This window comes from Hyperoodon ampullatus (assembly GCF_949752795.1).
Source record: "Hyperoodon ampullatus genome assembly, chromosome: 6".
NCBI classification, from domain to species: Eukaryota; Metazoa; Chordata; class Mammalia; order Artiodactyla; family Ziphiidae; genus Hyperoodon; species Hyperoodon ampullatus.
This window is the reverse complement of record NC_136919.1, coordinates 86,748,439-86,772,749: the sequence shown is the minus strand read 5'-3', so window position 1 is coordinate 86,772,749 and position 24,311 is coordinate 86,748,439. Positions and strand designations below refer to the sequence as shown.

Here is a 24,311-nt window from a genome sequence, read left to right as displayed (position 1 = left end):
GTTTATCTACACAGTTCTCTTGATTTTGATCCATAGCAGCAAAGGCACTGTACATCAGCAGATCCACAGACTTAAAAGATTTTTAAAGCATTCAAACAAAAAATAATAATAAAAAAAAGGAGTCACGTATCATAGTTTAACAGCAACAACAACAACATAAAAGATAACAACAATGTTTCTGGCACAATGGCACAGCCTGTGTCCATTTCAGGGACATCCAGCTAAGACATGGAAAGAACCGGAGGTAAAAAAGCAAGTCCTCATCCCAGGTGAGAGTCCATTCTTTCTGATTTTGCAAATCCTCCTCTGTTCCTTGTCTTGTAAAAGACTTGACTTGCACAGTGGGAGGAATCCTCCCCTGAATCTGTGCAGTTCCCAAAGAACATGCCAAAAAATAACCTATCATTTCTCGTAATGACAAAACTTCCCAAAGGTATACATCTCCCTCTGCAAAGAAATGTGGCAAAAATACCCAGAAGGGATTAAGTTCTCCCTTTGAGGCCAAATTTAATTTGTTCATCTGTCTATAATACAATAAAAAAAGGGAATTAAAAACATATTACAAAGACACTTGTCAACAAGTCAAAAAAAGAAAAAAAGAAAAAGTCCAATTACTTTTATCGAATATAATCTAAAGCTATAGATATATTGGTTAAAGTTGTCCAAATAGACTCAAATGAATATGACATGGTCTGTCACCTTCTAATTGTTCAAATTTCCAAACATCTTTAAAATAAGTAAAAAACAAAAACATCTAACAACACAGCAACATATTGCTTCCATATGTAATTATACATTTCACATCTCTATACAGTCATTAGTCTACATTTAGTGACATTTTTAATCAGTTATTTTAAACCTTCCTTTCCCCTCCTTTGCCAAAAAAAGGGGGGGAGGGGTATCAAACACAACGCATCTTCATTATCAATGCAGGAGCAGACAGCTTTATTTAGTCAGTCATTGTTAGAAAGCCTTCTTTAAACAAAATAAATATATTACAGATATAATACATAACTAAAGATTCCTTTCACTGTTAAGTAGGGTTATCCATGTTCTTCCGAGTAGATAGCTGAAGATTTGGTATCACAGGTTATTAACGAGTATTCACAATTCAACAGCAGGAAGGAAGTGGGGGAAGGCGGGGACTGAGCTCCACGACTGCAATGAGTACTGGAAATCCTTGGTTTCGGATGCGGGGGAACAGAAGGATGACAGAACAAAGTGCTACAAGGAGGAGTCCAGTTCGCATGAAGATTTGTCCTTAATAAATAACTTCATAAACCGTGGCCTTCTTATCCCCAGAGCCAGTGACAATGTATTTGTCATCCACAGAAATGTCACAGCTGAGCACCGATGAGGATTCTTTGGACTGGGAAAGAGACACACAAACACGTTAAAGACTGAAAGAAAACCCATGAACGCTGAGAGGCAGGACTGAAGGATCTGGAGCAAAAAGAAGCGTAACATGTTCCCTTGACCAAAACAGGAGCCCAAGCGAGGAAAGGCAGTCCTGGACGCTGATGAAGGAAGGCTCTACTTCAAATCCTAGTCTCCAGCTAAGAGCACAGGGTTCTCAGTGTGAAAACCCTCGCCTTCACTCGGATGGCTTGGATGTAGATGGAGCTGCAGAATGCTAGACACGTCACTTCACCTGTCTTGGCCCTCACTTTCCTTAAAAGAGGTAATTAGGTAAAGACAGCTTACCTGTCTGCCACGACAGAAGGCGGCCTCAGAGTCCAGGTGAGGTAATAATGGGGAACCGTATTGAAAATACTATAGTTTTTGAGATAGGGAATGTAAAAATATTTCTAACATAAAAACTCGTTGTCCCCTATGCAAAAACAGAATATAAATGTGCAAGTGGGGAGGAATTCAATAGTTAGGAAGAAAAATGTTACTAACTCTTATTAGAGCTCCAAATACCATGTTCAACTACACCCACTGCAAAGCAGTCACGGTTAACTTTGAACTAAACTGTGCTAAACAAACAAACAAACAAACAAACCCCACAGGATTTTAACTAGGACTTTGAACAGTTAAACAATAAACGTTTGACATGCAGATGCTAACCTGCTACCAGTGTTTCTCAAACTTTTGGAACGCAACCTGTAATAAACACATTTTACTTCACAACCCAGAGACCCGAGTCATAATTTTACTTCATAACCCAGAGAAACGAGATATAATACTTATACTCACTACAAAAAATATACTCTTAACATTTTTTATTTCATTTTTTTAAAAAGTGCTGGTTGGGGGCTTCCCTGGTGGCGCAGTGGTTGAGAGTCCGCCTGCCGATGCAGGGGACACGGGTTTGTGCCCCGGTCCGGGAAGATCCCACATGCCACGGAGCAGCTGGACCCGTGAGCCATGGCTGCTGAGCCTGCGCGTCCTGAGTCTGTGCTCCGCAACGGGAGAGGCCACAAGAGTGAGAGGCCCATGTACCGCAAAAAAAAAAAAAAAAAAAAGTGCTGGTTGGGACCACCTAAAAGGTTGTGATCGACAACACAAAAACCACTGTATTACATTATAAACTTCATGACAGTAAGAATCTGCTATTTTTGTCCTATTATCTTGCAGAGTACTTTCACTCAATATATGCAGTTTTCGATTCAAATGAATTAATCTCCTCTACGACTTAGTACCACATGGTCAAGAAAACTGCAACGCTGTTATGTTATTCCTAAAAACAGACCACCACCTAGAAAATAACATCCTAAATACAGAAGGTTAAAAAGGAAATCTTCTTTAACTTGCCTATGAAATTCTCACCTACTAGCAGGACAGAAGAGAGAGATCTGTATATGAGTGTGTGTCATGCCTACAATCTGGTTCTCCTGCAAGTAATTCCATAAACTACACAAAGTACCACTGAGTTAATAAGAATAAAAGTTCATAAAATTAATCAAGATTTATTACACTTTTCCACAGCACTCTTTTGGGGGCGGGAAATCAAGAATAATAACACGAATGAATATTCAAGCAAAATGCTCAACTTTTAAACAAAAATTTTAAAAGCCATAATTAAAATTAAATAAATAAATAAATTTCACAGAAGACAAAACTGCTACTCTAACATGTAAAAAGGGATGGGGTGTGAAGAGCTAGTTAGGGCCACGGGCACGGCACCTCGGCTCTGAGCTCAGAGAGAACTGGACACAACTCCTGGCTGCACGGCTTGCAGCTGTGACCCTAGTCTCCCCCTCAGGCACAGTTTTCTCCTCTGTGCGATGGGAGTGACACTAGCTCCTACCTCCTAGGACACGTCCGTGTGTTATTAACCTGCAAGAAGGCACAGAGAACCATGCAGTGAGCACACAGTGGGTGAAGGCTACACAAGTGAAGTGTTACCTGGAATATACTGGCCCCGTAAGGTGTTCTCCAGGCATTCAGAAGGTTGTCCTTTCCCGTGCTTACAAACCATTTGCCTAGAGGAACAGGGTTTCAAAAAAGGCAGTGTTTATTCCTTTGTCAGAGTCCCGAGACTTGTGTTACAGAGCATCAAGTGATACACAGAAAACTCACCTAATCTAATCTGCAACAAATAAGAGTTTCTTTTCACTGGAAAAATAAAGCCCACTCTCCTAGATTTAATGAGTCATTTATACTTAGGACAAGGATAAAGTGGACAAACTGCAGAAAATTACATGGTATTAGGGAAGTAGGCATGTGTGAGGAAGTAATATAATTCTGAAGAGGGACACGTCAATGAACTAAAGACCGGACTTGAAATGAATCAGGAGGAAGGAGGAATGACAGGCAGTGGACGCCAGGGGCCTGCTTACCACAATGGGCGAACTTGAGTGACAGGACGCAGCTCTCGTGGAGATGGAGCTGGTACTTGTCGGGCTTGGTGACGTGCAGCACCTCCACGTTGCTGTTCTCCATCCCCACCGCCAGCCACTCTCCAGTTGGGCAGTAGCCCAGAGAAAAGATCTAGAATTAAAACAGGTGACGGTGATGGTGGCTATAGAGGACACACTTCCTTTAAAGGGGAGGCACTGCTTCCTCTGGGGATAATACTTAAATAATGAAGGAAACCAAGATAATGTGAATTGTACAGGAAGAAATCAAAGTCAAAGGTGTGATCCCAAGTAATGAGTCAGATCTCCATCATCTAACTTACTGATCAATTGTGTGAAATTCAAAGATCTATAGAGTAATGGTCATTGAAATAAAAACCTGCTAAAAGCCTATAATAAATGAAATTTTTTCTGTCCTTCAATAAAATATATACTGTTTTATTTTGACAGAAAACAACAAAATTTTTAGTTATCTAATTCAGAGTCAAAAGTGACTCTGTCACGTGGTCAATGAATTGCCGCTGAAGTCTCTCATGTATTTCACAAAACCAGGTCTCTAAAATGTCGCGTGCACGAGGGCGCACCTGGGAGGTGAAGTCGTGCTGCTGCAGCTGCCGCCCCTCGCGCAGGTCCCAGGACCGGACCGTGTTGTCCAAGCCGCCCGTCCAGAGCTTGGTGCCATCGTTAGAAATGTCAATACAGCTGGCCCCGTCTGTGTGGCCCTGGAATTGCCTGAAGGTGTCAACATGGAGAAAAGTCCTTCAACAGTTAATTTTTAGGTGAACTCAGTTTAGAATTCCTCAGCCATCAATTTTATTACAGGCCCTACTGGTAGATTTCCTTTTGGTTTATTATATTTTCTATTATTCAAAGTAATAACAAAGCATATACGTAGAGAGATTAAAGTTTAATTGAGATGCTGCATCTCCTGCACGTTTTGTTTATTTTTGAACACTTAGGAAGTCCTCTTCAAATTACTCTTATGCTAAAAACAACTGAAACAACTGATGGAAGAAATTCTCCACCTGAATCAAAAGAAAACACAGCCACAAGAAAATGAACTAATCCAAGATACAATCTGAGACCTACTCTGTCAGTGTGATGTGAAAGGAGGAGAGAATTTCAGAGGGTGTAAGGAGTCGTTTCCCTTCTGAAAGCTCTGGGGATGGGCACAGGGAGCAGCAGAACAAACCCTGCCAGCGAGCAACAACGCAACTGTAGGAGGCTGTGCAAGATGAAAGGCCGTGCTCTCAAGTAAGGAGCGTGGAAAGAACCTCAGTGTGACTCAGCTGCCCCGGGAGCAGGTAAAATGTACGAAAGACACGGGAGCTGGGGCTTAGAAGCAGTTCCTCATAAGAGCCTTACCCAAAAGGGGAAAAAGTGATTAACTGTTTTGTTTTTGGAATCATTTATAGAGCTCCGTCCTGCAAAATATGTTACGGACAGACAGCAGGGGCCTCTTCTCCTTCCACCCTCCCCTGGGCCTGTAGCTGGGCTCCACTATACCCTCTGCACACCCATTAGCGGATCACACCTCTGGCTTCCTGCTCTCAGGTGCTGACATCTGGAGACACACGTGTTTCAGGGCTTTTCCTATCAGTGCCGATCCTACACAACCTCGTTTCTAAACAGACATAGTCATGTCTATCCATCCTGTAAGGTGGGACAACAGATTATCTAGATCATTTCAAGGTGAGGCACACCCAACACAATGCCTGGGCCCAGGGTAAGAGCTCAATGGTCATTTGTCGAAGGAAAGAACATGTCAGATACACACAGCACCAAGGACCACGCCACACACCGTGAACCTTCTCAGTGAGTACCTACTGACAACGATGGTTTGTTAGCACAGGTGGCAAACTACATATGTCTAACGAGCTCATGAGGTCAGGGGCACCTTATGTGCATTAATTATGTAAACTGACCTCCTGAGACTTCCCTCGTAGTGCAGTGATTAAGAATCCGCCTGCCAATGCAGGGGACATGGGTTCGAGCCCTGGTCCGGGAAGATCTCACATGCCGCAGTGCAACTAAGCCTGTGTGCCACAACTACTGAGCCTGCGCTCTAGAGCCCGTGAGCCACAACTACTGAGCCCGTGTGCCACAACTACTGAAGCCCGCGTGCCTAGAGCCTGTGCTCCGCAACAAGAGAAGTCACCGCAATGAGAAGCCCATGCGCTGCAACTAGAGAAAGCCCACGCACAGCAACGAAGACCCAACACAGCCAAAGATAAATAAATACATAAATAAATTTATAAAAAAGAAAAATAAATAAAACCGACCTCCTATTTTAAAACCTGAATTGGTGATGCTTAGTATAATTAAAAAAAAAAAAAAAAGAAAAAGAAAACAACCCCTCATCCTATAAAGTTCAAATGGTGCAGAAAACAAGATTTTACAGCATCTTAAAATGGCCCTATTCTTAACAATTTTTAGTAAGACAGTTACGTTTCATCTTTTTAAAAAGACACACACACAGATCTCTGGCACAGCATAGGTAAATCCAGTCCCCTGGTCAGGGACCCTGCTGACCCACCTCACCAGCGTCTGGTTGTGCAGGTCCCACACGGCAATGTTGCCGTCGCTGCAGCATGAGAAGCAGACCTTGGAGTCGGGGCTGATGGCCAAGGCGTAGCAGGCGGGGGCCGAGGACGTCAGCTCTGCCTTGATGCGTGGGGTGGGAGCCGCCAGGTCCCAAATGGACAGGGTACTGGCTTCCCCTCCCACAATTAGGGTGCGACCATCAGGGAGCAATCGGCAGGAACGGATGTAGTTATCCCTGTTCTGTAGAGACAAAACCCATCAAGAGGTTACTCATGAGGAAAGGAAAACAGCATTAACATGAGAGCAAAAATCCATAAAAGTATTGTGTTCCCTCCTGGTTTCAATGAGCTATTTTCACTTATGACAATGATAAAGTGGATTAATGCTAGTAAATTACATGAAATTAAGGAAGTACTTAAACTTGATCTACAAAATTCAGTACTGAGATATTTAATCTTAATTAGCATGAAAACGCCAAGATCTAGACCCACTCTCGGCATCAGCAAATCAACCAGCCGCCTGAGTCATTTGCACATGCAGACGCAGCAGCCCTCACAACCCTGGAGGAGCCACACCGGGAACCGGGTACACACGGCCTGGCTGCTGAAAGGCCCTGTTTCTGCTGCAACAAGTGCCAGGGAGTTAGAGACCTTGTGGTCCCTTCTGTTTGCCTGGTCCTGCGTTACCTGGCCAAGGGACAGCATGGGCTTGATTAAGCAGCACCAACTGGAGGCAAGGCTTGACCAAGGCGTGTTACGTGACAGAAAACACCACATCCCTCCCAGCTCGTGAGGTTATGGGAATCTTGTGCAGTCACCTTAAACTGACCTAGCATCGTGCTGCCACGAAACAGGCTACTGCTGGTCCAAGGATGAAAATCAAACTGAAATTTCCTAAATAACCCGAGGACGAATACCCATGAGACAGCTAACGGGGTAGTTAGTGTTTGCCACGTGAGGTATTAAGTTACTCTTGTCTCACGTGACAGATTCTGATACTTGGGTGCACTCTCACAGGAACCACTGTGGGCTTGCAGTTTTCTTAAACTCCTTTATCAGATAGGAAAGCAAGTGGTCTGCCTGTTCCCATGCACTGGGCAGGGTGAATAAAACTGCACCGGAGCAAGTGCCACAACTGAAGAACCAGATAAATCTACCTTAAGTAACTGAAAGAAGACACACCTTCTCGTCAGCGCTCCAAGTCAAACAGCACAAACCACTGAAGACAACTACCCGCTTGGAATCAATTCTGTGTGTTGCTGGTACATCCAGGTCCTATTTTCTGCATGAGGGCTTAAACCATGTTCATCCACATTCACTCACCAGACAGTCGAGCTGAGAGACGGGGCTCTTGTTGCCAGGGTGGCTGATGTCCCAGACCTTGACGCAGCCCTTGCCGCCCGTGTACACGTGTCGCGTGGGGTTGCTGATGGTCACCGCACACACCACCTCCCCGTGGTTCAGGGTGTTGATCTGGCGAGCGTGGCGGGGGATGCCGGGGCCAATGAGGGCGTCCGGGGGGAAGGGGACGGGCTGCATCTGACCGTCCGCAGTAACGTGGAAGGAGTATGCTCTAAGGCAGTGGCGAGGAGAAAAGATAGGAAAGGAAGAATACAAAAAATGTTACTTAACTGATCACTGTAATGAGACGAGAAATAAAACATTTTCAGTGTTACGTATGATTTGCAAACAAGTCAAATTTACTGAATATGGTGGAAAGAACATAACTTTCAGAGCCACAGAGCTAAATCTATGATCAAATACCACGTCAACTCTTTGCTAGCTGCTGTGTGACATCAGTAGTTACATAACCTCTCTGAACCTTACTTGATTCTGATCTTTAAAATGGAGTGAAGGCTACCTACGCTTCTTAGAGAATTTAATAAGATCACCAATGCCCAGCAAAGTAACTACTTCTCCAGGGCACTCTACAAACTTGCATTGCCTTCTACTTCAGGTGATTCAGAAGCCTGTGATAAGATTTTAACCTATAGATCACTTCACTCCTATCAAGTGACTTACTAATGAAAATCAGTAAGCTAAAATTATGAAGTTTTAAGGTGTTAAGAGGATCTAGGCCTAGATACTAAAATGGCATATGACCCACCAAAAAATGAAAAAAAAATTTTTGGATTAAGTCCCATCAGACTTGACAACAACAAATCCTAGTAATCCCATTCCCAACGGAGTTAGAACCTAAAAAAGCATCCTGTGTGACTGCCCCAGAGGCCCACCTGTCAGTTCCTATCAGCAGCTCTATCTCCAGGTCATTTCCAGGGAAAACCCTCCAGTTGTGAAAGCATTTAGCTCTAAAATGCAACTTAAGTTAAAGCATCTCCCTCAACAGACACCTCTATTCTTAAGGCACTGAAGTCAGGGAACAGTCAGCAAGTGAGGCTGTTGGGATGCATGTTGGGTTTCAGGAGGCAGGAGATGTCGGTGGTAGGCAGGAGGGAGCAGGGTCTGTCTTGGGGAACCATCACGGGCAGTAGCCCACTTTGGAGACGATGTCATTGTCTTTGGCACAGAACTTCAGTATGTGCTCTATTTATGGGGAGAAGTTTATGAAAGACATACCAAGGGAAAACATTTGTGGGTAGACAAAGGACAGGAGCTTGGACCTATCGGGGAAGTTTTAGAATCAAAACAGTTTACAGTTCCTTAATGCAAAAGTCTACAGGCTAGCCACATGCATCAAAATTCATCCCATTATTGAGGGGACACCATCAACAAAGTCCCAAATGTCCCCAGGCAGGATGCGGCTGTGGCAGATTTGGGGACCAGAGGGCAGAGGGCTTTCTCTCTCTCTGTAAATTATGCAGAGAAGTGGGTTAGAACTGGGCTGTAGAAGAGAAGGAGTATGTTGGACTGCTGAGGGGGAAGTGGTGGGAAGCTAGGAAGACAAGAGACATATTCCTGTGGCCAAGCAACGGACTTGGAGACATGTTGGATGCGTGGCCTGGGAGAGAGAGATGTTGAGCAGGGCTCTCAGGCTCGGAACCCAGGTGGCTAGGTAGGCCACAGTATGTTAGTGAAGGTGACAGGGAAGCGTAACTGAAGGGTACACACGTGGGGAGGTAAATGGTATGGTTTTCTTCAACCTGAGGGCAGGTGAGAACCCAAACATCTCAACCAGAAGTTGAGCACTGTGATTCAGAAGAGAGTTCAGATCAGAAAGATCAATGTGTGCTCATCCACAAAGAAGTGATAGTTGAAGCTAAAGGAGCAGAAAAGAATAATCCTGGGGCAGATTATGTAATGAGTAGACTAGATGCAAAATTTAAGAAAATGCTTACAACATATAGGGGACCTCCAGCAAGAGCAGTCAGAGAGGCAGATAATCAGGAGAGACAATAACATGGAAAGCGGGAGTAGATGGTCAATCACATATTTCTTGGGTTATCCCAGTGCGAGAAGCACTTGGGGATGCAACAGAAAGGACTGGGGATACAACAGAGAGAAAAAACCCCACCTACCCCCTATTCTCCAAAAGTTACATTCTGGGGGCTGGGGGTAGGTGGCAGGTGGGCTGAGGGGCTGATTCATTAGTGAGATACTAACATATATAAAGATTAAAATGTCAGATGGTCAATGCTATGAACAATGGACAGGCCATGTACTCTGGGAATTTGACAAAGTGAGAAGAACAGGGAAATTCATGGCAATGGGGCTGCAATATAAAGAACTGCAATATAAAGAATATATTAATTTCCTTGGCCAAGAAAGGAAGATGGTATGAGGAGGAGTATGGTACACTGAAGGCCAGAGGGAGGGAGGATGCTTACACTATTCACTTCGTCAGAAAATATTTATTAAATACCCAATATGAACCAGGTACTATCAGATGCTGGGGATTCAGAGGTGAATAAGATATTCAAAGTCCCTATCCTCCAGAGCCTACATCCTAGAAGGGAAAAGAGCTAATATATAAGCTGATAAATCAGTAACCTCAGACGGCAGTAAATGTGCTCGCACGCTTCCTCTCTCTCTCTCCCTCCCTCCCTCTCTCTCTCTCCCTCCCTCTCTGACACACACACTCACACACACACACGCACACACACAGTTTCAGATAAGAGACGGAAGGCGCGCAGCAAGGTCCGAGGCGGTGTGCAAGCTGAGAGCTGAGGGAAGACCTAGTCTTGCACGCATAGAGAAGGGAGGGGGCAGTCAATGTAAGTCTTAGAAGAAGCAGCAAGGGAGAAAGCCAGGGGCACTCAGGGGAGAGTGACAGGCTGGAGAGGGGTGCAGGGGCCATGAGAAAAAGGGCCTCGTAGGCTGTGAGGTAGAGTTTGGGCTGTTATTCCGAGTGGAGTGGGAAGTCACTGGAGACTTGTGTGGGGGGCAGTGAGCGCCATGATTCAGTTCATGTTTTCAAAGGATTGTTCTGGTTGTTGGGGGAAGCATGGATTGTAGGTGGCAGAATGGAAGGGGGAAAACTAGTCAGGGGGCTAGTGCAGCAATCTAGGGGAAAGCTAGTAGCCAGGGCTTGAGAGACAGTTAGAAAGCTGGGAACGGATCTGCAATTCAAGATTTCTCTGGGTAGAGGCAGAGAAGGCTGTACTGGATGGCATGCGTGGATCCTGGAGGTGACAGTGAGGGCTGATGACAAGGTCTTCTTTGGGGTCTATAAGTAGGTAACTGAGGTCGAGAAGGTCAGAGGTTCACTAGAGGTGATGTGGCCCAAGCCCTGAGATGATGTTACTGGGGGGCTGACCTTGTGAACAGCAGTGACACCCAGGATGATGGCAGGCTCTGAGTGGACCAAGTGTCAAGTTTTTAATTAACTGGGAAATCTCCCAACAAGGCTGAGGAGGGGGTAGAGACCCATGGCACAGGCCTGAAAGGGGTTGGGTTTTCACAAGAAGGTAGAATGAGTTCAGTTCTGGAAGAGACTGGAAAGGAACAGGAGGTGGGGGAGGGAATCAACCATAGCCTTTATCAGCCCTGCCACTGGCTCCGACTGCTGATGTGAAGTAAATGAAAGGGTACCCTTTGGAGGGCTGCAGGTGAAGGGGTCCCCTCAGGAGAGAGCCAGGCATCAGTTCAGGCAAGGAGGGGAGGGCAGTGATGCTTGTAGAGAAAGGCTGAGATTCTGAGGGATGACAACGGAGACAAAGGCTAACTGATTTAGCAATTAAGAGGTCATGACGACTAAATCTTAAAGAAAGAAAAAGGAAGATTATTCCCAGTTTAGAGATGGTGTTATACATTCTTAATGATAATCTCCTTGAAAAGACATCCCTTCTCTCCCCTCTAGAATAACTAAATGGTTTTTAAAGAGCCTTGAGAATTTAAATAGTTAAGAAATCAGGCACACCATTTCTTTTGAGGTTTTCAATATGACATTATTCAACTCAACCACAGCCACTCTGTGAGCACCTACTATGTTCCTGGAACTCCCTTACTAAGAACTTCAAGAGCCTAATTGCATTAAGGATATAATGTAGCCCCCTGTTTACTATTAATATATATAAGACACTCAAAACTGGAAGAAAGAAAGCTCTAGTACATACTTATCATCAGATTTCAACAAACTCTTTGATGTGTAGCTAGCAAAGAGTACTGGAATGTGTAATGAGAGCCAACCTTTCTAGAAATTAGGGAGGCCCAGGCTTGAAAACCTTTTCTTTTTCTACCTAATTAAATGCATCAATACTCCTTACCCACATATTCTGATTTAGACGTCATGCTGAGATACAGTATTAGGTGAGACACCTGCTTTGCCCATAAGTGGCTTGTAATCTAGGAAGCATGATGAGAAAAGTATAGAGTGATCACAATACCAGGTGCAAGATGGGAAGGATGAAGCTCTATGGTGGTTCAAAAACCAAAAATAAAGCTTATGTTTCATGAGAGACATGGTACTGGAGATGGGTTTTAGAGAATGGAAGGATTTTTCCAAAGAGGGAGGAAGATGGAAAAACCATTCCAGGTGGAGGGAGCAGCTCTAAAAGGAAGAGGTGAAATGATCTGGGAAAGTCCTGGATTGGCTTTAATTGGGGAATTCATTTATTCAACAATGACCCAACACAGTAAGTGGTTGAAGGAGCTGGCCCGAGCACAGCCTGATAAAATACACTGCATGCGCGCGTGTGCGTGCGCGCACACACACGCACACCACACACACACACAATGTATAAAAGGGAGGGCCTAGAAGGCCAGCCTGAGAATTTCACAAACAGAATTTACTGAAGAGTGTTTTTAGGAGGAGAAGGAGTGGGACATTAGTGGGGCAAAGCCACTCATAGGATACATTTGGTAGCAAGGAGTACAATGGATAGGAGGAAAAGAGACAATTATTTGAATAATCTAGACGAGAGGCAATGGGGGACCTGAACTAGGCAAGGAGAAGGATGACACACTAGAAGTAACTGGATATGAAACTGTGTAGGGCTCAACTAATGAGATGTGAGGAAGAAGCCAATAATAACTGAGTTTCTGAGCTGAGGGAACAAGGAACAGAGTACTCCGAAAACCAGGCAATTGGGAGGAACATCTAGTCTGGGGAAGCACTTTGGGAATATGATGAATCTGTAGTGCAAGTAATACACGTTCAAGATGCCTAGCTGAGATGTCCAACAAAGAACTAAAAATACAGGGCTGGAAGGAATCGGTGCAGGGAGATAGAGAAATTATCTCTCGGCAGGCAAAGCTACTAAAAGCTAAGAGTGATCTCCAAGGGAGATGGTGAAAAGAAAGGAAGTTTGGACTTTCTGACAGAACTATACTTCAAACAATTCAGACATATGCAAATCTGTTTAAAATGTGTATCGAAGTTGCTGTCTTATTTGGATCATCATCTTTTGATGAAACCCCAGCATAGTTGAGAAGATCCTTGGCCTTCCCACCTCCACCTCCCTCTATGAGAGGCCCGCTTCTGTAATGCCATACTCATCATTCCCATGCTTTGTGACACCTTGCCCAAGTTTCCAATGTCTCATGAGATAGAACTAGACCTTGAATTCACAATGAAAGGTCTGGCTGTTGTACTGATGCTTCATGCAGGAGGACAGAAGACTGGGTTCTAGTAGCATGTGAACCCACTAGCAGGTTAGCCAGACAACAAATACTTGAGGGTTGGCTGTGTGTCAGGAATTGTTCCTATTTTGAAAAATCTTGCTTTATAAAAACAAATAAAAACAACAACAGAGAAGAATTTCTGAATTCTGAGCAGCCTAAAACCCATAAATCTGAGATTTTTTGTTATGGCTGAAATCACATGTCATTTCCCATAATATAATTAGTGCAATGGTTTTAATCAAATACTTTTAAGCTATTTATAAAAGTCTCATATAAGTAGCAAGTGAGGAAAAAAGTCCACTTTTGGCTTATGTTGAAATTAAACTCTGCTGTCATTCTAGTTAGTTATTGAGTGGAACATTTGCTAGTTCACCAGCATAAGCAACTGGACCCAATGTGTATTATCAAATAAATGCTATTTTATTAATTAGTTTGGAACATGCATTTAATTATAATTTTTGATAATATCTAGCAATTATTCTGTAAAAATAATTAGGACAGAGATGCGCAACTGTTGTCTTTCTAGAGAAAGGCAGTTACTTTGTGTGTGTGTGGTGAGGGAGGCCTTTAGGTGATTTATTATATTTTACGTTCTAGCACAAAATAGTTTTCCTGTTGAAAAACACGTACAAGTTTCATAACTCTGTAAAAATCTTTAATGAAAGTATTTCCCTCTATATGCATAAATGAGTATGAATTTATATGCCTTGGTGCCTTGGCAAAGACATACCAATGACAGGAACAGGGAGTCTAATTTACTCAGTCTAATCTCCTTGGGCCATCTCTGCCTCCCACTATGTTCTACTGCATGAGCAATTGAAAGACTGGTAATAACCTGGGCAAAGCTCAAGGGGAAATGATGCTGCAGTTGACTCAAGAGCCACTGCATATCAAACATTGTGCTAAACATATACCATATCATCTCATCCTCATGCCCTCCTTATCAGGGAGGTGCCAGCCCTGCTTTAAAGATGAGCCAACTGAAGCTCATAATAAAGTCACTTCCTTCCTAGTGTCAACTGGCAGAGTCAGAACTCAAACTTGGATCTGTCACACTCCAGAATTCATATCCTGTTGAACACACAACGCTCTCTTTGGGGTTCTTGATGTCATTTGCCAATTGCATTCGGTGTGTCTCTGTCACTCCAGGAACAAAAATTCTCAGCCATGGAGATTGGTTCAAGATGGCAGATTAGGAGGACATGCACTCACTCCCTCTTGTGAGAGCACTGAAATCACAACTAACTGCTGAACAATCATCGGCAGGAAGACACTGGAACTCACCAAAAATGATACCCCACATCCAAAGACAAAGGAGAAGCCACAATGACACAGTAGGAGGAGCGCAATTACAATAAAATCAAATCCCATAACTGCTGGGTGGGTGACTCACAAACTGGAGAACACTTATACCACAGAAGTCCACCCACCGGAGTGAAGGTTCTGAGCCCCACGTCAGGCTTCCCAACCTGGGGGTCCGGCAAAGGGGGGAGGAATTCCTAGAGAATCAGACTTTGAAGGCTTTGAAGGCTAGCGGGATTTGACTGCAGGACTTTGACAGGACTGGGGGAAACAGAGACTCCACTCTTGGAGGGCACACACAAAGTAGTGTGCGCATCAGGACCCAGGGGAAGGAGCAGTGACCCCACAGAGACTGAACCAGACCTACCTGCTAGTGTTGGAGGGTCTCCTGCAGAGGTGGGGGGATGGCTGTGGCTCACCGTGAGGACAAGGACACTGGCAGCAGAAGTTCTAGGAAGTACTCCTTGGCCTGAGCCCTCCCAGAGTCTGTCATTAGCCCCACCAAAGAGCCAGGGTAGGCTCCAGTGTTGGGTCATCTCAGGCCAAACAACCAACAGGGAGGGAACCCAGCCCCACCCATCAGCAGACAAGCAGATTAAAGTTTTACTGAGTTCTGCCCACCAGTGCAAGAGCCAGCTCTACCCACCAACAGTTCCTCCCATCAGGAAACTTACACAAGCCTCTTAGATAGCCTCATCCACCAGAGGGCAGACAGCAGAAGAAAGAAGAACTACAATCCTACAGCCTGTGGAACAAAAACCACGTTCACAGAAAGAAAGACAAGATGAAAAGGCAGAGTGCTATGTACCAGATGAAGGAACAAGATAAAACCCCAGAAAAACAACTAAATGGAGATAAGCAACGTTCCAGAAAAAGAATTCAGAATAATGATAGTGAAGATGATCCAGGAGCTCGGAAAAAGAATGGAGGCAAAGATCGAGAAGATGCAAGAAACGTTTAACAAAGACCTAGAAGGATTAAAGAACAAACAAACAGGGATGAACAATACAATAGCTGAAATGAAAAATACACTAGAAAGAATCAACAGCAGAAGAACGGAGAAGTGACCTGGAAGACAGAATAGTGGAATTCACTGCTGTGGAACAGAAAAAAGACCAAGAATGCAAAGAAATAAAGACAGCCTAAGAGACCTCTGGGACAACACTAAATGTAACAACATTCACTTTATAGGGGTCCCAGAAGGAGAAGAGAGAGAGAAAGGACCTGAGAAAATATCTGAAGAGATTATAGTCGAAAACTTCCCTAAAATGGGAAAGGAAATAGCCACCCAAGTCCAGGAAGCACAGAGAGTCCCAGGCAGGATAAACCCAAGGAGAAACATGCCAAGACACATAGTAATCAAACTGACAAAAATTAAAGACAAAGAAAAATTATTGAAAGCAACAAGGCAAAAACAACAAAAAAAATATAAGGAAACTCCCATATGGTTAACAGCTGATTTCTCAGCAGAAACTCTACAAGCTAGAAGGGAGAGTGGCATGATATATTTAAAGTGATGAAAGGGAAGAACCTACAACCAAGATTACCCTGCAAGGATCTCACTCAGATTTGACAGAGAAATCAAAAGCTTTACAGACAAGCAAAAGCTAAGAGAATTCAGCACCACCAACCAGTTCTGCAACAAATGCTAAAGGAACTTCTCTAAGTGGGGAACACAAGAGAAGAAAAGGACCTACAAAAACAAACCCATAACAATTAAGAAAATGGTAATAGGAACATACATATCGATAATTACCTTAATCGTGAATGGATTAAATGCTCCAAACAAAAGACACAGGCTCACTGAATGGATACAAAAACAAGACCTGTATATATGCTGTCTACAAGAGACCCACTTCAGACCTAGGGACACATACAGACTGAAAGTGAGGGGAGGGAAAACATATTCCATGCAAATGCAAATCAAAAGAAAGCTGGAGTAGCAATATTCATATCAGATAAAATAGACTTTAAAATAAAGAATGTTATAAGAGACAAGGAAGGATACTACATAATGATCAAGGGATCAATCCAAGAAGAAGATATAACAATTATAAATATATATGCACCCAACATAGGAGCACCTCAATACATAAGGCAACTGCTAACAGCTATAAAAGAGGAAACTGACAGTAACACAATAATAGTGGGGGACTTTAACACTTCATTCACACCAATGGACAGATCATCCAAACAGAAAATTAATAAGGAAACACAAGCTTTAAGTGACACAGTAGACCAGATAGATTTAATTGATATTTATAGGACATTCCATCCAAAAACAGCAGATTACACTTTCTTCTCAAGTGTGCACGGAACATTCTCCAGGATAGATCACATCTTGGGTCACAAATCAAGCCTCAGTAAATTTAAGAAAATTGAAATTATAATCAAGCATCTTTTCTGACCACAACACTATGAGATTAGAAATCAATTACAAGGAAAAAAAAACGTAAAAAACACAAACAAAGGGAGGCTAAACAAAACGTTACTAAATAACCAAGAGATCACTGAAGAAATCAAAGAGGAAATCAAAAAATACCTAGAGACAGGGCTTCCCTGGTGGCGCAGTGGTTGAGAGTCCGCCTGCCAATGCAGGGGACACGGGTTCGTGCCCCGGTCCGGAAAGATCCCACATGCCGCGGAGTGGCTGGGCCCGTGAGCCATGGCTGCTGAGCCTGTGCGTCTGGAGCCTGTGCTCCGCAACGGGAGAGGCCACAACAGTGAGAGGCCCGCGTACCGCAAAAAAAAGAAAACAAAAAAAACCCCACCTAGAGACAAATGACAATGAAAACATGACGATCCAAAACCTATGGGACACAGCAAAAGCAGTTCTAAGAGGGAAGCTTATAGCAATACAAGCCTACCTCAAGAAACAAGAAAAATATGAAATAAACAATCCAACTTTACACCTAAAGGAACTAGAGAAAGAAGAACAAATAAAACCCAAAGTTAGTAGAAGGAAAGAAATCATAAAGATCAGAGCAGAAATAAATGAAATAGAAACAAAGAAAACAATAGCAAAGATCAATAAAACTAAAAGCTGGTTCTTTGAGAAGATAAACAAAATTGATAAACCATCAGCCAGACTCATCAAGAAAAACAGGGAGAGGACTCAAATCAATAAAACTGGAAATGAAAAAAGGAGAAGTTATAACAGAAACCACAGAAATACAAAGCATCCTAAGAGACTATTACAAGCAACTCTATGCCAATAAAGTGGACAACCTGGAAGAAATGGACAAATTTTTAGAAAGGTATAACCTTCCAGGACTAAACCAGGAAGAAATAGAAAATATGAACAGACCAATCACAAGTAATGAAATTGAAAATCTTTCAACAAACGAAAGTCCAGGACCAGACGGCTTCACAGGTGAATTCAATCAAACATTTACAGAAGAGCTAACACCCATCCTTCTCAAACTCTTCCAAAAAATTGCAGAGGAAGGAATACTCTCAAACTCATTCAACGAGGCCACCATCACCCTGATACCAAAACCAGACAAAAATACTATAAAAAAAGAAAATTACAGACCAATATCACTGATGAATATAGATGCAAAAATCCTTAACAAAATACTAGCAAACAGTATCCAACAACACATTAAAAGGATTATATACCATGATCAAGTGCGATTTATCCCAGGGATGCAAGGATTCTTCAATATATGCAAATCAATCAATGTGACACACCATGTTAATAAATTAAAGAAAATCATATGATCATCTCAATAGATGCAGAAAAAACTTTTGACAGAATTCTACACCCATTTATGATAAAAACCGTCCAGAGAGTGGGCAGAGAGGGAACCTACCTCAACATAATAAAGGCCATATACGACAAACCCACAGCAAACGTCATTCTCAATGGTGAAAAACTGAAAGCATTTCCTCCAAGATCTGGAACAAGACAAGGATGTCCACTCTTGCCACTATTATTCAACACAGTTTTGGAAGTCCTAGCCGCGGCAATCAGAGAAGAAAAAGAAATAAAAGGAATACAGATTGGAAAAGAAGAAGTAAAACTGTCACTGTTTGCAGATGACATGATACTATACATACAGAATCCTAAAGATGCCACCAGAAAACTATTAGAGCTAATCGATGAATTTGGTAAAGTTGCAGGATACAAAATTAATGCACAGAAATCTCTTGCATTCCTATACACTAATGATGAAAAATCTGAAAGAGAAATTACGGAAACACTCCCATTTACCATTGCAACAAAAAGAATAAAATACCTAGGAATAAACGTACCTAGGGAGACAAAAGACCTGTATGCAGAAAACTATAAGACACTGATGAAAGAAATTAAAGATGATACCAACAGATGGAGAGATATACCTGTTCCTGGATTGGAAGGATCAGTATTGTGAAAATGACTATACTACCCAAAGCAATCTACAGATTCAATGCAATCCCTATGAAATTACCAATGGCATTTTTTACAGAACTAGAACAAAAAATCTTAAAATTTGTATTGAGACACAAAAGACCCTGAATAGCCAGAGCAGTCTTGAGGGAAAAAAACATAGCTGGGGAAATCAGACTCCCTGACTTCAGACTGTACTACAAAGCTATGGTAATTAAGACAATATGGTACTGGCACAAAAACAGAAATATAAATCAATAGAACAGGATAGAAAGCCCAGAGATAAACCCATGCACATATGGTCACCTTATTTTTGAAAAAGGAGGTAAGAATATACAATGGAGAAAAGACAGCCTCTTCAATAAGTGGTGCTGGGAAAACTGGACCACTACATGTAAAAGAGTGAAATTAGAACACTCCCTAACACCATATACAAAAAGAAACTCAAAATGGATTAGAGACCTAAATGTAAGACCGGACACTATAAAACTCTTAGAGGAAAACATAGGAAGAACACTCTTTGACATAAATCACAGCAAGATCTTTTTTCATCCACCTCCTAGAGTAATGGAAATAAAAACAAACAAATGGGACCTAATGAAACTTAAAAACTTTTGCACAGCAAAGGAAACCATAAACAAGACGAAAAGACAGCCCTCAGAATGGGAGGAAATATTTGCAAACGAATCAACGGACAAAGGATTAATCTCCAAAATATATAAACAGCTCATGCAGCTCAATATTAAAAAAACAAACAACCCAGTCAAAAAATGGGCAGAAAACCAAAATCGACATTTCTCCAAGGAAGACATACAGATGGCCAAGAAGCACATGAAAAGCTGCTCACCATCACTAATTATTAAAGAAATGCAAATCAAAACTATAATGAGGTATCACCTCATACCAGTTAGAATGGGCATCATCAGAAAAATCTACAAACAACAAATGCTGGAGAGGGTGTGGAGAAAAGGGAACCCTCTTTCCCGGTGGGTGGGAATGTAAATTGATAACAGCCACTAGGCACAACAGTATGAAGTTCCTTAAAAAACTAAAAATAGAACTACCATACGACCCAGCAATCCCACTACTGGGCTTATACTGAGAGAAAACCATAACTCAAAAAGACACACGCACCCCAATGTTCACTGCAGCACTATTTACAACAGCCAGGACATGGAAGCAAGCTAAATGCCCATCGACAGACGAATGGATAAAGAAAAGGTGGTACATATATACAATGGAATATTACTCAGCCATAAAAAGGAACAAAACTGGGCCATTTGCAGAGACGTGGATGGATCTAGAGACTGTCATGCAGAGTGAAGTCAGTCAGAAAGTGAAAAACAAATATCATATATTAATGCATACATGTGGAACCTAGAAAAATGGTACAGATGAACCAGTGTGCAGGGCAGAAATAGAGACACAGATGTAGAGAACAAACGTATGGACACCAAGTGGGGAAAGTGGTGGTGGGTGGTGGTGGTGGTGTGATGAACTGGGAGATTGGGATTGACGTGTATACACTGATGTGTATAAAATGGATGACTAATAAGAACCTGCTGTATAAAAAAATAAATAAAATTCAAAAAAGAAAAAAATTCTCAGCCATCCTGAAACCCATCAACGTTCCTCCCAAAAGGATCTCAACAATCTTATAATGCTATGTGTCAAGACTGGGGGAAGGAAGGGAGCCCAGCTCAAGGCTCAGAAGTGCCTATTGAATCAGACCAGCTGGGATTTTACAGTGGTTCAACTGGCCCAAATCCCCACACTGAGACTGTTGTTGCTTCTTTAGATACACCTAACACACTTTCACCCCTCGGGGCCTCTGGGCAGCAGCAGAGACGAGAAGCACCACCTCATCTGGTAGTGGTTACACTATAGTTCTGGGTGCAACTGCCGGTTAACTAAGTGGTAACTCTACAGTACCTGAAAATGGGATGATACCACTTCCCTCAAGGAACCTCTCCATCCCCACAGGTTCATATGGTACTTGTAGGTATTCAGTTTATTTGATTAATCCTATGGCCTTGTTATTTAGTCACTGCTTGAAACAGACCAAACTTTTACCTTCAAGTACACCAGGGTTCTTGGTCAACAAGACTTGTCAGTCAACAACTATTTGCAGAACACACACAAGTACACAGAATTTTACAGTAATTGATATTTATACCTTCAACTCTCAAGGAACTCAAAGTCTAATTTGCCTTGCCTCCCTTATTAATCAGTCAAATACTTACTGAGCCCACACTGTGTTTGATGCAACAGGGAAGTTTAGGGTAGAGTGTGTAGAGAAGTTATAGAAGGAAGGGCCAAGAACATGATCTATCAGGTGGAAAGTGAAGGAAGGGTCAAGGTCAGGCATGTTTAACACTGTGGAGCCAGCAACATGGGGAACAAAGAAGACACACAGGAAACAACAGGGTGACAACTAAGTGCCTGAGTGTATAGCAGTGAATAAATAAGCAATGGGAGGTAAGTGAAGGGAGAGATCGGCACACATCTTCATTCATTCATTGAACAAGCATAAATTGTGAGCACCAATCGTGAAGAGATGAAGCCAAAGAGCCAAGAGAACTGTGCACAGGGAGTAATAGAAAGGTGCACTGGATTAAAATGAATGATGAGGAATGACACATGGGGACAGGTTAGAACATACAAGAAGAGTTTGGAACAACTGATGTGTCTGTCTTGCCTTCATAGCTCTAGGGGGTCATGAAAACAGAGGCTCCAAATACCCAGCTTACAGGACAAGAAGCCAACTGAGCAAGCCACCTTTTCCAGAAACACAAATGAGCGTAAGACCACACTTCTTTCTTTTCAGCCTTTGAAGTTTGGCACATCTTTTCCTAACATGCTCAAATTTTGAGCATCTAGGTTTGCACATAAGACAACTTCTTCTTTCCAAGGCAACAAAAAGAATTGCCTTGCAATCAGTAACAGATGTAGAGAAGACCTGACTGCTGGAGATGCCTCAGCAATTTGTATTTCCATATTAGAAGCTTGAGATTTTAAATTGAAAATACAAAACCCCACCTCATTACCTCTTCCCTTGTGCTAAGAGAAAATGGAAAATACTTTGCAAAAAACAAAAACCACCCCACAAGCCGCAGGAACTTGCCAACACTGTCTAGCACTGCTCAGAGTCCAAAGGGCCAGCGAGGGCCCAGATACCCAGTGAGCACAAAGCACAGAGGCAGGTACTCACGGTTTTCCTCCTGGAATGCCTGTGAGGTTTGGAGGTATTGCTGGCACACGCATGTGATGGTGTGGGTCAAATCCAACCTAAAATTTTTCCCAAGCAAGACAACAAAAACAAACATGGTTACATCAACTCATTTCATCCTACTCAGTATCTTTCCAAATCCTAGGAGAACAGATGCTTTAAAAATGTGATTTTAGAGATAAATACACAAGTACTGATTGATGAAATGATAGGATGTTCATGATTTCATGGTAACATACTTGGGGGTGGAACAAACATGAAAAAAACAGTATTATTACTGAAGCTCATGATGGAAAATGAAGGGTTCACTATATCTACTATATTATTTACTCTACTTCTGTAGGTTTAAAAATTTCTTTTAAAAAAGGAACATAAAACAAAAGAATTCCCTCACCTTACAAAAGAAAATGAATCTCACAATATGATTACATGCAGTTTAATTTATAAATACACACAGGTCCCTCTATAAATCCCTCAAGTTTCATAAACTTCCTTAAAAAAAAAAAAAAACCCTCTGCGCTCTGGAACACTTTTATGCTGTAAAAGCGCACAAACATACCACTGGCGATCTCCCGTAGGCCGCGGCTGCAGCTGCAGCAGCCGCGGCGGCACTCATCTGCGGGGAGATGTTGTGCAGCCCTGCGTAGGCAGCTCCGGGGCTGGTCAGCTCCCCATTCATCCCAGCGTGTGGCACAATCCCAAAGGGGGTCGGATATGGACAAGGTACTGCCATTGGGGTCCTTAGGCTCGAGGCTACAGACCCAAATGGAAGGAAGGAGAAAAACCAATGATACACACGAGACAATAATGAAGTATAATGAATATCAGGAGCAACACATTCTTCTGTATGTTAAAAAGTAGGATCTATAGTTCAAATAAGCTTATTTTAATATTCTCAAAAGTCATTCAAGCCTTCATCAAGGTTCATGTCTTCCCCTTATTTTACTGAACACCTACTATGTGTCAGACATGGTAAGTGCCAGGCGCTTGATTTGGATTAAAGAACGTACAGCCAGTCAACGCTGGTCATTAGTACTCTTACTGTATTACACTCTTTAAATTGCTTTGATTTCTTTAAAAACAGGAAGCATAAATATGTAGAGAAACTTTTTTCTCACTAACCCAAGGGGTCGACTCCTGGCGGTTTTCCGGGGACAGGCCTCAATCCGGGAGTGGAATTACTGCCTGGGGTGGGTGCATCGCTTCGTGGAGTAGGGGTATTGGACTTCGACACAGGAGTGGTAGATTTTTCATTCTAACAAGAGATGTAATGGAATACACTGCTAGTTAGAACACAGTTTTAACAATTATGTTAAACATCTGAAAAGGTAGAGTAAAAGAAAAGGAAAAAGAAATGGAAAAGATTCTTTAGCATGGGCCTCTCTTTTCATTAGTTAAAAAGAGCTATCAAAGAAACAAAAAGTGTTTCCTGAGACCACAAAACCAATGTTCAAGAGGACATAAATCAAAGCTGAACTTGGGGCAGAGTAGACCATTTCCAGGAAACTGGTCTGAGTTAGACAGACGCTGACAAATCATGATGTCCCGATGTGACTGGCCACTTGCTGGCTCTGCTTTAATACTGAGTGGTTTGAGTTGGGTTCCTGATGGATTGTTTGTGCCACAAGAGGCTCCCCTGGTTAACAGGTCCCATTAAAAAAGATCCAGGCCTGAATCATCACAGAGATCAGCACAGAGGAGCTGCCATTACAAGGCCGGAAGGCCAAGAGAAAACAACAGAAAAAAACTTAATCCAGCCCTGTGCCAGACACATTCTCCAAAACTGCAGACAAACTGAGGAATTTTCTTCCCCTCAGCTGTGAATTCAAAAGGTTATTTGAAAACGGAATTCGTCTTTTTTTTTTTTAAATGCTATGTTACAAGGACACAACTGGTGAGGAAAAAGGAAGGCACACTATATAAAAATGCAATTAACTACACAGCCACAGAGGAAGGGGGTATGGGGAGATTACCCTGACTCGCAAGCAGTTTTATTCGTGCATTTCTGATTTGTGGTGTGAGTCAAGGTAGACTTTTATAAA

The 24,311-nt window shown here is 42.5% G+C and overlaps 1 protein-coding gene across 16 annotated transcripts in view; it reads right to left on the bottom strand.

The window, feature by feature from the left end:
• Positions 1–1,261: 1,261 nt before the first annotated feature.
• The window catches only part of LOC307055167 (transducin-like enhancer protein 4), a gene marked incomplete at both ends in the record, with an annotated part of 156,801 nt that continues 133,751 nt past the window's right edge, over positions 1,262–24,311 (bottom strand). For all 16 annotated transcript variants that reach the window (XM_079707149.1, XM_079707157.1, XM_079707158.1 and 13 more), the window contains 9 exons: positions 1,262–1,369; positions 3,352–3,428; positions 3,786–3,936; positions 4,388–4,535; positions 6,340–6,587; positions 7,670–7,919; positions 22,252–22,328; positions 22,829–23,022; positions 23,392–23,524. In XM_079707149.1, coding sequence (XP_079563275.1) covers positions 1,262–1,369; positions 3,352–3,428; positions 3,786–3,936; positions 4,388–4,535; positions 6,340–6,587; positions 7,670–7,919; positions 22,252–22,328; positions 22,829–23,022; positions 23,392–23,524 — 1,386 coding nt within the window. The remainder of the gene's footprint in view (positions 1,370–3,351; positions 3,429–3,785; positions 3,937–4,387; positions 4,536–6,339; positions 6,588–7,669; positions 7,920–22,251; positions 22,329–22,828; positions 23,023–23,391; positions 23,525–24,311) is intronic.